A 14,970-nucleotide genomic window follows, 5' to 3' on the forward strand; every position below is an offset into this window, starting at 1 on the left:
CATGTATGTTGAAAATGAGAGAGCTAGTAGCTACCCTCAAAGTTGCACTTGTGGTGGCAGCCGATGGCGGAATTACAGTTTTCCGAGTTCGCCTTGAACGCACCACTTCCTGCTTGGATCGCTTGAGAGCGGCAGCGATTCTTTCGGCTGCTCCCGATGGAGGTTGCCACAGCGGATCATCTGCCTCCAAAACCTTCTGTTCTGCGCTACTTCCTCCCTTACACCAACCGCCTGTATGTCCTCCCCTTACCACATCCATAAAACTTTTCTTTGGCCTTCCTCTTGCCTGGCAGTTCCATCCTCAGCATCCTCCTTCTCCCAATGTAACTCTCATCTCTCCTCCACACGTGTCCAAACCATCTCAATCTCATCACTCTTTCTCCACGAAACTGTCCAACCTGAGCTGTCCCTCTAATGAACTCATTCTTAATCCTGTCCATCCTGGTCACTCCCGATGAAAATCTCAACATCCTTAACTCTGCCACCTCCACTCAGCCACCTGCCTTTTTGACAGTGCCACCGCCTCTAAACCACGACACAGCTGCTCTCACTACCGTCCTGTAGACCTTCCCCTTCACTCTTGCTGGAACCCTTCTGTCACAGATCACTCCGGACACTCTTCTCCACCTACTCCACCCTGCCTGTACTCTCTTCTTCACCCATCTCCAGCACACTCCGCTGCTTTGGATGGTCGACTTGCATTCTCAGCTTTTCGCCGCCCTCCCTCCCATTCAGGCACATGTATCCTGTCCTACGCCTGCTGACTTCCATTCCTCTTCCCTCTAATGCATGCCCCCACTTCTCCAGGCTCCCCTCAACCTGCTCCCTACTCTCGCTACAGATCACAATGTCATCCGTGAACATCATAGTCCAAGGAGACTCCTGCCGTTTTTTATTTGACCACCAGTTTATATTTGAGGAAATACGGTAATTGAGTGGAGACTTGGTGGAAACTGAACTTTATGTTGAACGGAGTGCATGCCACTGTTGAAACTGTTTTTCGTCTTTAGTCAGAACAGACAGCTGCATCAGTGCCTATCATGATAGTGCCTATATGAAACTGCAAGCCCAATCCACTGCAACCCCCAAATGATTTACACACAAAAAAATTGTGAACTTTTTCTTTAACAGACTGTTGTAGCCGCTGCTGTGGTAGTGAGCCAATCACACATCGCATTAAATGGAAAAACGCTTGTGAAAACAATTCTAGAGATTTATGAACTAAACCCATTTTTCCTTAATTACTTTTCATAATATTTTCACATGTTGAAAATGAGAAGTTTTGATACTACTTGGTATTGAGTTATTTGGGCTCGATGCCTTAAAAGGAATTGAGTACCAATACCCAGCCCTAGTTATATTGGGGCTAAATCAGTGGAGAGACATTAAGGGGTGCTGCCTGTGTGAGCAGGTGGTCAGGTATAGGACATGTTCTTCCCCAAAAGTAAGACAGCCAAACAGCCAAACCCTGTATTCTGAAATGTGCTTCTTTTAGCGATCACACAAAAGGACTTTCTAATGAATGAAACAAACTGATTGTTCACCGATTGTATATTACAGTTCTAAGTAGGTACGTTTTTGGGGGTACTTCTTAAAACGGGTCCAAGCCCTACCGTGCGTATTTCATGTGCGATGTGTTTCTGCCCGCGGTGCGGTCTTCCACCTCGTTGCTGGGGTAGACGAACAGCTCCAGACCGGGGTTCTGATGAGCCAGGAGCAGAGCCAAGGACACCTCAGACAGCACCCCGGAGCCCCTGGACGTCTTGCAGAACTCCACGTATGCCCTAACAAAAATCATATTTATGATAGTTGGCCTCCTTCAATGTAGTTTGTCAAATAATAATAACATACATATGAAATGCAAACATACCTAGAGCCATCAAAGGAAATGGCTTTGACCTGGCCACACTGACGGAACAGAGACCGCAACTGTTTGTAGTACAGGAAACTGTATGGGGGAAGGTTCCTCACCTGAGAATAAGCAAAGTATAATTTAGACCAAATTTATCTCAATGAAAAAGGGGGATGAGACAGATTTCATACATCTGGATCATTTTAATGTTTGCACTATTTTTAAGCACTCAGGGCTCCAGACCAACTGTTTCCACTATTAGCACTGTTGACTACTGAAAATTTTTAGAGCACCAGCAGAACATTTAGGAGCGCCACTGAAATTGACAACACAACATATTCATATTTTTTCCATCTTAACTGTATTACTGATAAATGCTTCTTTCTTTTATCCACCCACAGAGCAGGTGCAGGAAGGTAGGCTCTCCCTATAGGTGAAATAGGCGGCTGCCTAGGGCCCCATCCCAAGGGGGGGGCACGGAGAGAGATCGATTGGAGCGCAATTTGCATACCCGTCTCCTTCTCCGCAAACAGACAGCCCGCCGGGTGCCTGCGATCGGCGCGCCACTGTTTTTATACTAGATGTAGGTTATTTTTTATTTTATTTTCAAACAAGGACCGTGCGTTATGGTGACACTTTCTCCGTGACTCCTACTGACTATACTTTTTGAATAAAAAAGGAAAGAAAAAAGAATGGTTGGCATATTTGCAAGTCGCGCTAGTTATAAAATTTAGCAATGTCTCCAAAAGTGGTGGCAAAATGCGACTAACTGGTCAGTCTGGAGCCCTGGCTCCCCCACTGCATTACATCATTTAGAGTCTGTGTCCGTGACGATATTGTAAAAGACAGAATCATTTACACACGCCCTTATAGAAAGGTCTCAGTTCGAGATGGAGCAGAATATGATGATCAACAGATTTTTTTTGTTAATCAAATTTTAATGTGAGAGATTAGTTTGCCAGCATCAAATGTCATACCATCACTGTTGTTTTGGGGTCATGGCCACAAAGTTCCCTGGAAGCCAGTTCTTCATCAATCGCTCCTTGGAAAAAGTAATTGGGGTAAAAGGCACCAGCGATGACGAGCTAAGGGAAGACAGAAAAAAAACAAAAAAACAATGTCAGTGTTTTTTCTCCTATAATTGTACAGGTCTGGTGGGCCACCAGGCTAACGAGAACCCCCGCCAGGCCAAAAATGTTATATATTTTAACACCAAAAAATGATGCCAAATATCCATTTATTAGCTGGTACCAGCTGCGCTCAGATTGTTGCTCTACTCTCCGACAGCGAGTTCTCACACACACACACACACACACACACACACACACACACACACACACACACACACACACACACACACACACACACACACACACACACACACACACACACACACACACACACACACACGGGGAACGGGACACGCTGTTCCCACTTCTCCGTATCGGGGGGCTACATGGGGGGCTTTTGTCGCAAAGTGAGGGTTTGTGGTGCAGCAAAGTTGTTTTCCTGCTCCATAAATTGTTCTCCGGCTCCATTGCTAGCTCTGTTAGCCTTTTAGCCGACCAGCCCATAGGTAACAATACAGACAACAACAAACATGGGATTATTTATTTTTTATAATTGACAGTGAAATCCATTAACATTTTTTTTTACTGAATTACTATAGTACTATTATAAAAAAAAAAAAAAAAAGAATAATTTGATATGACCACAGCAGAATATCCATACAAAGCAAAAAACATGAGTAAATATGGGATAATATGAGACAATAATATATTTTTATAAAAGTAGAGATGTGAATGTGTAACATCTCATAAGCTTTTGAACAAGTGCACTACCGCAAGAAGAATTGTTTATTTATTAAGGCCAAAAAGTTGTTGTTGTAAATGTTTTCTACAGTAATTATTCTGTTCTCTGCTACTAAACAAGAAAAAAAAAAGTTGGATCTCATATTTCTCTTTTCAAAAAAAAATAAAAATAAAAATCCAAAATTTTATTCTAAACCAATTTCTTTGAATGGAGAAAAATAAATATAATCATTTATTTCCTCAACATTTTAAGGGTGTTTTTATTATGCCACTAACAACTATAGAGTAGTCCACACTTCTGGATGGTTAAAATGTTTTTTTGGGACGGTTCCAGGACAGTGGTGAAAAAGGTTAGTCTGGAGCCCTGAACCTCTGTTGTTGCTGCCTGGGAAACTCTTGATGTGATGCGAGTGCCACTGCTATTAGAGTCACTTTAAATGACTACTATTCTTAAAGTTAAGAATTTACTAAATAAAGACTTAATCTTAACTTCTGGCAGGTGAAAACAGACCTCTGGAACAGGCTCCAAGGCGTGCACTTAGGGGCCTGCATGAAGATTTCAATAAATGGGCCTCCTGTGGCAAAATGTTCATGATGCCATAGAGACATTTTCTCCAAGCCAAGGGAGATAAAATGCAGAAATGAATCATGCACACTGTGTTCATGATGTGCTCATGCAAAAGGTCATTGGTTACACTGTTTATTTTTATGCAATAAATGCAGCTTAATAACTCACCCTCTCCTTGTGATCACTCTGTTTTAAGTATTGAATATACAGAGTGAATAATAATTTGGACGCCAATATCAATTGCTGACTGCCTGTTGCGCCACCTGACTGGAGCCGAGGACGCCAATATGCCGTCCCGCGTGCCTTGTCTATTTCGGGCTTTTTCAGAGTTTACCACCACGCCTGGAAAACTTCTAGGGGAAACACCTGCAGAATACCCAACTCCAAAAATAAAATTTAAATGTGCTTTCAACATTTTGGTTGGCATTTTCAGTAAAATTATACACCCTGGGGGAGTACTAATGAGTACCATTGTAGCCATTACCTGTTTACCAATTTATGATGTTTGCTAGGGGTTCTCAAAGTATGGGTTCCGTCCCCCATAGGGGTTGCAAAATATTTTCTGGCAGTCAGCAGATGATTTTCTGAACATGCACATAAAAAAGAAAAACATGTTTCCAATTATAAATATAAAAAAAAATTCTAAAATCTAATTTTTTTTTCAGAAATAATTCTGTCATTTTAATTATGCGTGTATTCCTGTAACAATAACAACGCACTCTTCCCACTCCTGTCCCAGACAGCGCAGCCTGTGCTGAAGAGACACTTCCCTGCCACAAAAGCTGCTGCTTCACTGACTCTGCACAGCATGCATGGGAATAAATGTCAATGATAGAAATGTGTATTTCAATTTACAGGCTTCAATAGATCAAAATGAGGGAAATTGAGCTTGTTGCAGGACAATTGGTCTAAATGCGGGACATTCCGTCTGGTTCCAGGACAATTGGTCATGTTTGGTCTCCCTAAGCACAAACGTAGAACGCACAAGACTATTTGAGTGATATGGATGATGATAGGGCAGAGCGTTACATAATAGGTCATGAAATATGTCAAATATATCAAAAACCATAGCGGCAGAAAATACATTTTATTGGCACAAATGGTAATGATTTTATCTAGGGCTGTACCCGGTTCAGAATTTTGTCTGTCTGTCGAAACGGATGTTCAACAAGAATATTCAACAGTTCTTCCTACAGGCGGCCGCCAAGGGCGCCATCCCGATTTGCACTCCTGTCTCCCATTCCGAAGTTACTCACACTACAGCCTAGCGCGCGCGCCAGCAATGGGGTGCCCGCAGTCGGTGACAGTGTTTTTATTGTAGATGCAGGTTATTTTACGTGGCCGTATGGAACAAAAAAACGTGGGAAATGGTGACATTTTTGACTCTCTCCGATCCCTCCCTCTCCATGCATTACGTGCAGAAAATAAAGCAATGTTAATTCTGTTCTTAATTTGTTTAAGCTTTTCTCTTAAAAAATAATTTAAAAAAAGAATTGATAAGAGTTAAAGTACTGGATTGATAAGCATCGTTAAGAGTAGTGGTACCTTTAAAATCGTAATGATACCCAGCCCTATGTTGTGCCTTGTTCCTCCATGCCCCGTCGACACACAGTTTTCAGTTGTTTTACTTGGAGGAATGAGGCACAGCTCGCTGCTATCGGGGAGCACGGAGGGCAGTGTTCGCGTCCATGTCTGGACGATTCACACATATAAAAATATATTTATGATTCTCCCTATGTATAATTCCTCACTAAAGTGTGATCCCTGTGCAAGCTTGTAAGCTTCTATCTGGTTGATCCTGTTATTGTAATGCACTCTGACTGGCCCAAAAAAAAATAATAAAAACGCTGCTCGACTTGAAGAATCTCAGTCAACTGACAGGTTTCCGAATGATGATTCGACTCGTTGACTTTCAGGGGGCAGCCCTAATATTATCACATGTGGTGCCAACTCCACAGACTTGGGGGTCATTGAGGCTGACATTTTTTTAGGGGTTGCCAGCCAAAAAGCTTGAGAAACTCTGCAATAAGTTAGTGAACTTCAGGAGAAGTGATTATTTTACTTAATTCTCCCAAATACAGAAAAATATGTGTAGAAATAATGGCGTTGAGAGAAAGTTTCTTCAGAATAGTCAATCAGGATCAAGGTTTTTTTTTTTTTTCTTTGGATGAACTTCAAAAAGAAAAAAAACTTGGCCTTTAAAATGTATTTATTCATTTAGCTGTCAAAATTAAGTCCACCGTTCTACCCATTCTGACCTCCAGAATGAACCTCTGTCGATGCAGGCTGGTGTAGTCCGCCGGTGGAGGATTCTCAGCCACCTGCATATTGAACTGGGACACACGCCTCTTCAGGTCGTCGTAGAGCTCTGCTACCTGTCAGGCAGGGATAGGAAGGATAGCTGATATACCTGTACATCATGATAAAACATTGTTGTGTTGGACAACCCATGTGATAATTAATATCAGTATACATGTATTATTTAGGTTCAACATGGGGTATTATGCCTAGATTTTTTGAGGGGGAAAAATGATTTAATCAATTTTAGTGTTGTGGCTGTAACATAACAGAATATACAGTATAACCGTATAATGTGATTCTTGGAGTCATTGCTGTACCTCTCTGATTCTCTTGATCTGAATGAACTTCTCTTTTCCCCATTCCAGCTCATCCTAAAATGAATGGAAAACAGGGTATTTGGCAATTGAGAACTAAATAATCTATCATCTTATGTTGTTTCAAGCATTAGTCTTGTATATAACCTTCCTAAATTGCTGATGGTCCAGAGAACTGCTGTACTGATCAATCTGAAAATAAGTGATGAATAGAATTTTTGTGTTGCGTTTTATGTTACCCACATTAAACAAAAGGGCTCACCTTTGGGTGCCTCAGTTGTCCTTTGTTCTTGGCAGTGTACCAAGCCTTACAGTAATACAAATAGGAGGGCGTTACTGGTTAACAACCACTCTGTATAATCAGAGACTCTCTCTCTTCTTCAACATGGTTGCTTTAACATTAAAATGAACCACCTTGAATGCATTGACAACAGCTATGGCATCACTTGGGCTGCCATTGGCAAATACCAGCTTGCTCCTGAAAATTAAAAAAAATAAAATGGAGACGATTAGATCCTTACCAATTGATGGTAAAATGCCACTTAATCAATATAAACAAAAGTAAAGTTTGTTTTGTTAAATGTGTGTATTTCATCTTGAAATCTTCAATATTTGGGGCAGTCATTTAGCACCAGTCGCAAAATGTAATTTCTGTTTTGCCGTTGGAAGAAAAACACACTTTGAAAAAAATATTTTGTTTAATTTCACAGTAATTTCAAGCACAAAAACGTTTAGAACTGATCAAAGTCCTAATTTTTTAAATATTTTTCAACCAGTACCCTGCTGACCTTTGTTCGCATACAATACAATTTATTATTAATTGTAAGCCATTATAAAAGATGAAAATTAGGTCCATTCGAGAGCCTGAATGTTGTTGGTGAAAATCTCCTGATTTTATGTTATAAAAAGAGGTATTATGTAACCAAGAGAAAACTTTACAAAGTGAAATATCCCGTTTCAGCATCAGCAAAAGGCCGCCTTGTGTCACTTACCTGTAGCCTGCGAGCTGCTGGAGAGACGGCATGGAAAAGAAAGTCTTCAGAGAGAGAGAAGCAGCTGAGAAGAAAAAGGTTATTATATTGTTATCAGCATTATTATGGCTGAAATAGAAACACACTTCCAGAAGAACATTTATACAGACCTCTGACCGTGCTCTAAACGCCAGCTCGGCTGAATCGGTTGAGGTACACGGTGATCTGTGAAACAGCAGACTGACCTATGATGAGCGCCTCATGCAGGCAGCCGAAGACGTGACCCAGTACGATCATCTTGCCCAAGTGAAGATCCACGGGGAGAAGAGCCAGAACCCGGCCCAGGAACGTCAGCTCGCCGTCGTCATTATCACTCCAACCATCACTCCTGGCTGACAGAGCACCCATCTGCGAAGCGACAAAACCAGTGTAAAGTATTGGAAACGTATCCGTAAAACAGTTGTAGTCCAACTGGTCCTCACCAAATACAATGCACTCTTTTCTGGAGGCAAATTATGAAAAAACATTTATCTAAGAGGCCAAGTGATTCATCTTTATTCCTTATCGGGAATAACGTTGACATTTTGCGAGTCTATTTCGATATTAAAGATGCAGAACTACTGCAAGATTATTCACTTCAAAATCCTAACACTACACTGTCAAGATTCCAACATAAGGGCATTTGCTTATGATTAAAAGCGGTTCCCAAGTACAGTTTAACTAGTTCATCCACAAATTTTGACGCAGACACAGCCTGACATGATTACATTCTATTTTGACTTTAATCTAAAGAAAATCATTTTTCCTCATGATTTTAAAGTCACACAGTACTTTGTGAATAAAGACTTTTTTTATGTACAGAATATACTAAGACTTCAATCTCAACCTTTGCACTTTAATCTCATAATTTCCTTCTTGAAATACAATAATATATTGGTTTGTTCTCGTTAGCCCAACTCCTCGTCCCTACATACCCAAATGAGTTACCAAGGAATTGTAATTACTTTTTCCCAAAAGAGCCTCAACAAGACAGTCAATATATCTCCGTCCATCCATCAGACATACACACACACACACACACGTCCCAATTTCATTGCACCTAACAGCCGTGGTGTGGTAATTCTGGCTGACAGAGCGCCTGACGCAGCACAGATAGCTTGCCATCTCTAACACGCTGCGACAGAGCTGGATAGTCAGCTTGCCTCTCCGACTTCACAACACTCATCACTGCTGGAGCACACACAATTAAAATCATGACGAGCAAGGCTGTTGTTAATGGCACTCTTTTGGAAAAATAGTCTTTCCGGACCTGTTTGAGCTGGAGCACGGTCTTCACAATGTCGGTGAAGTTGGGCGGTGACAGTGCTGTAGAGAGAAGGGCGCGAGGCTCTCCCATGTCCAGCAGCTTCACCTTCAGCATGATGCTGGACAGAGGGGTGAGCTGGGAACAGGAAAGCCAATAGGGCACGGATCAGATCAAATAAAATAAAAAAAAAATTGTATTATTATTATTTTTTTCTCGTAGAGCATCAAGGAACATCTTTGTTTTTTTACCAGCATCGCTGGGGTCATGAAGTCTGGGATCACTTTCTCCCAGAATTCCTTGGTAACCAGCCTGTAACAGTAGCCCTTCGATACTCGCCCTGCCCTACCTGAGAACGTGAGAGGGAGGCAGTGAGTAACATTCTTGCGGTCTAACGATGACTGATCCTACATGATTTGGTTGTACCTTTGCGCTGATTGCAGTTGGTCTTGGATGCCCAGGTGAGCCGGAGGGACTGGTAATTAGTTTCTTTGTCACAGACCAAGTGACGGGCCAGGCAAAAGTCAATCACTGGGATAACAGGTAAACAGCGGGAGCTTTTACAAAGTGTAATTTCCAAAAACACATCACTAGAGAAAGATGATTATACATAAAGGAGAGTGAAGGCGCTACCATATTTGACATCAGGGACTGTGACAGAGCTCTCTGTGATATTGGTAGAAAGGATAACCTGGGAAAGTGGACATTTGTTAGTTCCCACCACTCCTATAGAGCTTTATATCACACAATCTATAAGATTGTCTGAGTTGGGTGGATTACGCTACGTCCCCCAAGTCCCACAATTATTCAAAATTGTAAGACCCTTCCCACTTGAGTTGGTGGGATATTGTAAACATTCATCCATATTGACAGTTTATTTACCACTAGCTACGTTGGTTTATCAAGTTCTGCACGACTGCCTTCCTTGTGTGTGCCTGATCAGTGCCGGGAAAAGTGGACCCCGCCACCAACAACATATAAAGTAGCAAATCTATGACAAAAAAAAGAAAAAAAAGAAAGGGGTACCTTCCTGTATCCAGGAATAGGGACCACAAACACACTGTTCTGTTCCTCCAGTGTCACAGTGGAGTGAATAGGATAGACCTGCAATCTGAGAAACAGCAGCACATTCACAAAGACAATGGGCGAAACATGACAATATTAAAAAGTTCTAACTTTATTATTATTATTGCCAATATTAAAAGAGATACGTCAGAAATGTTCTCTTCCAAAGATACGTAGCATCATTAGAGGGGTAGACAGGAAAATTTAATAAATTAAGTCCTCAAATTACCTCATGGATAGTGTTACGTTTAAAAATGTTTGAACAAATTAAGGATTTGGTATCACTTCTCCAAAAGTTAATTATTAAAGATTTTTTCCCCTCCCCTTTTTTCAATTGTGTGAGGTAAAAGAACCACCCCTGTGATCAGATTGCCCCATCAAACGGCTTCAATAATTAAATAATATATTAATTTAAATCAGTTGTCAAAACAAACAACAAATTTGTCTGTACACCTCTTGAGTGCCAGCTTCACCAGGGCCTCCTGCATGCAGATTATCTCCTTCAAACCAGGAAGGAAGACTAGCACACTGGCTCTCACTGTCAGATTCAGGCTTCCCTCTCTTTTTGTTTTTCTGTGAACACACACACACACACACACACACACACACACACACACACACTTAGTGTTCTGCCAGTACCTAGCTTCACTACTTAGTTGTTCCTTTACAAAGTCATTACCTTTGATCCATCTCATCAAAGCTCTGGATTAGACGGACGGCAACATGGTACATGTCCAACAAAACATGAGGGTCATCAGAAGATTGTGGCGGCATCTGGTGAATGCACACAAACACAAACTCACAAAAGCTACTGGACGACACAACATAAAAGGGGACGAAATACTAGGATGGAGATCGATATTGACGATTAAACAATCGGACTGGTGTCAGTTGAATAGGATTCAACTGTTCAATGAGAATATTCAACTATACTGTAGGTGGGGGGGGGGCAAGGTACCGAGACATGGTATACAACGGGCCTCAGGGATAAATTATTAAAGACCGTGGTATCGATAAGCGGCAACTTTACCGGTAAAATTAATGGTAGAGAAAATGAGAGAATTGATTTTCTATTAATTTAGGCTATATAACCCCTAGTCTCATTTAAGATTTAATTATTCATCTTAGAAGCATTTTCGCTATTATCAGAAGAGACATCTCTCCTCTCTCTCCCGCTCCATCGCTGGTTGGAGATATGCCAGCAGGAGGTGGGTTGGCCGGCTCCCCCTGCCTGGCTCTCACACACGCATGAGGGGACCCTGCTCTGAGCGAGTGACAATGGCACGGCGAGCGCCGATTGAGCCCCGATCGCCCACTCTCCATGGCTAATGTGCAGAAAATAAAGCAGTGTTCATTTTGCTCTTAATTTGTTTCAGTTTCTCTCTTAAAAAAATAAAAAATTACCCATAGGTGTACTGTTAAAGTACCAGATCAGTAAGCAGTATCGGCAAGAGTAGTAGTACCGTTAAGATCTTAACGATACCCATGCCTACGAGCCGTGCCCCGTGCATTTTCTAAGCCGCTATCTGTTTGATCCTTTTATTGTAATGCACACTGAATGACAAAAAAAAACCCAAAAAAACGACTGCTCAACATGAAAAATCTCATTCAACTCACGGGTTTCTGACTGATGATTTGACTCGTTGACTTTCAGAGGTCAGTCCCATCACACATCACATAATTTTTTGTCAAATACCCTAATATCGGTAATTTGGGGAGAAACTGTGCTTTCCTGAGATATTTACACACAAGATTTATTTTGAGAAACAATATTTAGTCATGTGGATATTATGACCAAGCCAGTAAAGGCATTGATTAGAACAGCTAGAACGGTTTATGAAGTTCAGAGAATTGCATTACTTTACTGTAATGCAACCTTAAAGACAATATTAAACAAATTACTTATTACTATGTAATATAGATATTTAACAATATCTTGTCTCATATCATGATAACAATATTATATGTTCGATGTATGTATCGATGTATTGGACAGCTCTCCCAATTAATAACAACAACAGGGCTGGACTGCTCATCTTACACTGTGTGGAATAAAGCTTTTGAGGTCGTCGAGGTAATACTGCTCAATGGCATAGGGTGCCCCCTCCACCTCAAACACACAGGCTGGAGTCATGTGTCCACGGACAAGCCGGGAAAAGTACTCGGCAAACTCCCTGCAGTTTATAGTGGCTGACATGAGGATGATCTGGTAAAAAAAAAAATCCAGACAGCAGCGGTTAGCGACAGCTCACCTGACAGCCAGGAGAAGCTACGTCTACACCCCGACACTACCTTGACGTATAGGGGGTTGGAATGTAGGAGCTTTCTCATGACTAGTAGAAGGAAGTCCAAGTCATGTGACCGCTCGTGAACCTGGAACAGAAAGATGGAGGAGAATTTGATCTGAAACTCCATTGTTACGAAAAGCCACTTCAGTAGCTTTCATGAAGTTTCCTGTAATGAAAGAAAATGTGTTTAAGGAGACTTTTATTGCACCTCGTCAACAAAGATGTGAGAGTACTCTGTGAGCGTCTTGGAGGAAACCAGTTTCTGCAGCAGCACTCCTGTAGTCATGTAGATGAGCCGGGTGTGCTCGGTGGCCATTTTCTCCAAACCGACCTGAAGCACAGTCATATCAGGATTATTTATACAATCCTTAAATCAGACTGAGACTGAGTGACAGTCTCAGTCTATACATAAAAACAAAACATAGGTTTATAATTTTAGATAAATATATTTATAATTTCAAATATGAATACATGTATAGTAATTATGCTAGATGACTGAAAGCAACTTCAAAATGCATATAATATATGTCTTGAGCACAATTTATTTCAAATAAGTAACTGCAAGATTGATATTTATAATTGATATCGAACAAATAGGTCCACATATTTTTATCTCTACAATTTGCATCACTCTCATACTGTTTCACACCAGAAGTAGCGGGTTTACCTGGGTTTTTTAAACCCGGGTTAACCCGCTAATTTTAGGGCGATTGACGCCTTTCACAGGAGAAATGTGTTTTTTTTTTTTTTGTTTTTTTTTTCCTTTTTCTTTCCTGGTGCGTCACGTTCGACGTCACGAACACGGTGGAAAAGAGGCGTGTCATGGTAATAAAACCGTAAAGCCTGGAATAAAAGTATTTTGAGTCGTTCATACGAATCTGATCCTTCCTGAACGACCCAACACTACAGTAAAGCAGAATCAAGAATCGATTCGGCTGGTGTGCACACTGGTCCTTTGGTGGCGGGGAGCGGAGACGCTCTTCCGGTTTGGAGGCTGGCTTGGGACCTCCGAATGGGGATGCTGGAGTGCTGGGGAGCGTGGAGGTCTCTCTGCTGTGCTCCCCACAGAGCGATCCCCCACATTTCATGGTCCCCCACGGGGGAAAAGAAGTCAAAAACTTCTGATTTTGGATTCTAAAACGGATATGAAATTATGGAATGATACACTGATATTCCCGTCTATTAACCCTGTTGTTGTTAGCGGGTTTGACCAGGTTTTTGGTGCAGTGGGAAAGGGGCATCAATAAGGTTGGAGACCCCTGTCGTAAGGCAAGAGTCTTCTAAAACGTGCAGGCATTCACTTTTCCTATATTGTTCATTTAAATTTTCAATTAAATCTAAAATTATAAATAAATGAGTCAGATGGCTTTTGCACATTGCTGCCGAGTAAACTCCCATTTTCCTTGCCATATTTTTGTATACAATCACAAATCTTAAGCAATTTTATTCCAAGTTTAGAGCTGGCATCATTATTCATATGAGACTATCATTCGACTTCATAAGCAGATACTGTGATAAATATGTATAATATCGAATATCAAATATCCGTTGATAAATGTGATTAACTATTCCACATAACACATTCCTAAACCCAGCAGGCCAACTCAGTGGCATAGAAGGCTGTAGGAAGCTTAAACTACACTAGTTTGAAGCATCACCCTGTACCAAACACGCTGCTGCGGCTGGAACAACCGATGTCTGGCATCTCAACGTGACTCACAGCAGTTCGTGATAGAAGTGACCCACTTCAACCTCCACCGCCGTCACCCCGGGGAGATGCTCTCTAGTTCTTACTCAACTATCTGAATACACAAACTGCCTCCACTCACAAACTACATGACTTTCACAAACCTCAACAGAAAATTTTCAAAGGGAGCGAGGGGAGGGGGGAACAAACTCCACTCACCCACCCACCCACTCCACTCACTCCCCTTGGGGCGAAACAAAGATAAGAGAATAAAAGCAGCTCTCATGATCACAAAAAAAGACGGCAGGTCAATGGCAGATAGGCTAATATCACGTTACTCTCATCAGTTCCTAAAATCAGAATGGATGTTGATGTACTGATGCTGCTCTGTCCTGGAGCCGTTTCAAGGATGAGGAAAGAAAACAAGCACTACATCCGTGCAGGTGAATTGGAATCATTATCTGCCTGTAACCAAAAGACACAAGTACATAGTTTGTACAGGACTGTTAAATGTTTGAGAACATTTTAAGCAATAAAATAAATACAGGAATTAGCAGTCCCACAAAACATCACTGATTTAGATATAAGAGCAAAAGATCAGTTACAAATTTAAATCCTGATAGTGTTGTTATTCACACATGCACCCACACACACCTACAGCTACAGAGAAAAACATCCAATGTGATGTCTGGACATCTGTGGCAAATCCTTCCAGGTTCCATATCCAACTACCACAGTGAGGATACAGCTGCTTTTATATGACCTACAGACAAACCAGGACACAGGAAGCGTGGGTCCCTGTCCTTAAAA

At 41.4% G+C, this 14,970-nt stretch overlaps 1 protein-coding gene across 1 annotated transcript in view; it reads right to left on the minus strand.

Annotated features, from left to right (window-relative positions):
- The window catches only part of tdrd9 (tudor domain containing 9), a gene marked incomplete at both ends in the record, with an annotated part of 28,325 nt that overhangs the window by 4,976 nt on the left and 8,379 nt on the right, over nt 1-14,970 (minus strand). Inside the window, 19 exons of the mRNA XM_080012007.1 lie at nt 1,614-1,784; nt 1,871-1,971; nt 2,830-2,937; nt 6,490-6,606; nt 6,850-6,903; nt 7,109-7,153; nt 7,261-7,324; nt 7,839-7,902; nt 8,063-8,225; nt 9,127-9,258; nt 9,372-9,469; nt 9,547-9,651; nt 9,754-9,811; nt 10,147-10,231; nt 10,639-10,758; nt 10,865-10,959; nt 12,227-12,391; nt 12,478-12,558; nt 12,682-12,804. Coding sequence (XP_079868133.1) covers nt 1,614-1,784; nt 1,871-1,971; nt 2,830-2,937; nt 6,490-6,606; nt 6,850-6,903; nt 7,109-7,153; nt 7,261-7,324; nt 7,839-7,902; nt 8,063-8,225; nt 9,127-9,258; nt 9,372-9,469; nt 9,547-9,651; nt 9,754-9,811; nt 10,147-10,231; nt 10,639-10,758; nt 10,865-10,959; nt 12,227-12,391; nt 12,478-12,558; nt 12,682-12,804 — 1,949 coding nt within the window. The remainder of the gene's footprint in view (nt 1-1,613; nt 1,785-1,870; nt 1,972-2,829; nt 2,938-6,489; nt 6,607-6,849; nt 6,904-7,108; nt 7,154-7,260; nt 7,325-7,838; nt 7,903-8,062; nt 8,226-9,126; nt 9,259-9,371; nt 9,470-9,546; nt 9,652-9,753; nt 9,812-10,146; nt 10,232-10,638; nt 10,759-10,864; nt 10,960-12,226; nt 12,392-12,477; nt 12,559-12,681; nt 12,805-14,970) is intronic.

This window comes from Zeus faber, assembly GCF_960531495.2.
Source record: "Zeus faber genome assembly, chromosome: 13".
NCBI classification, from domain to species: domain Eukaryota; kingdom Metazoa; phylum Chordata; class Actinopteri; order Zeiformes; family Zeidae; genus Zeus; species Zeus faber.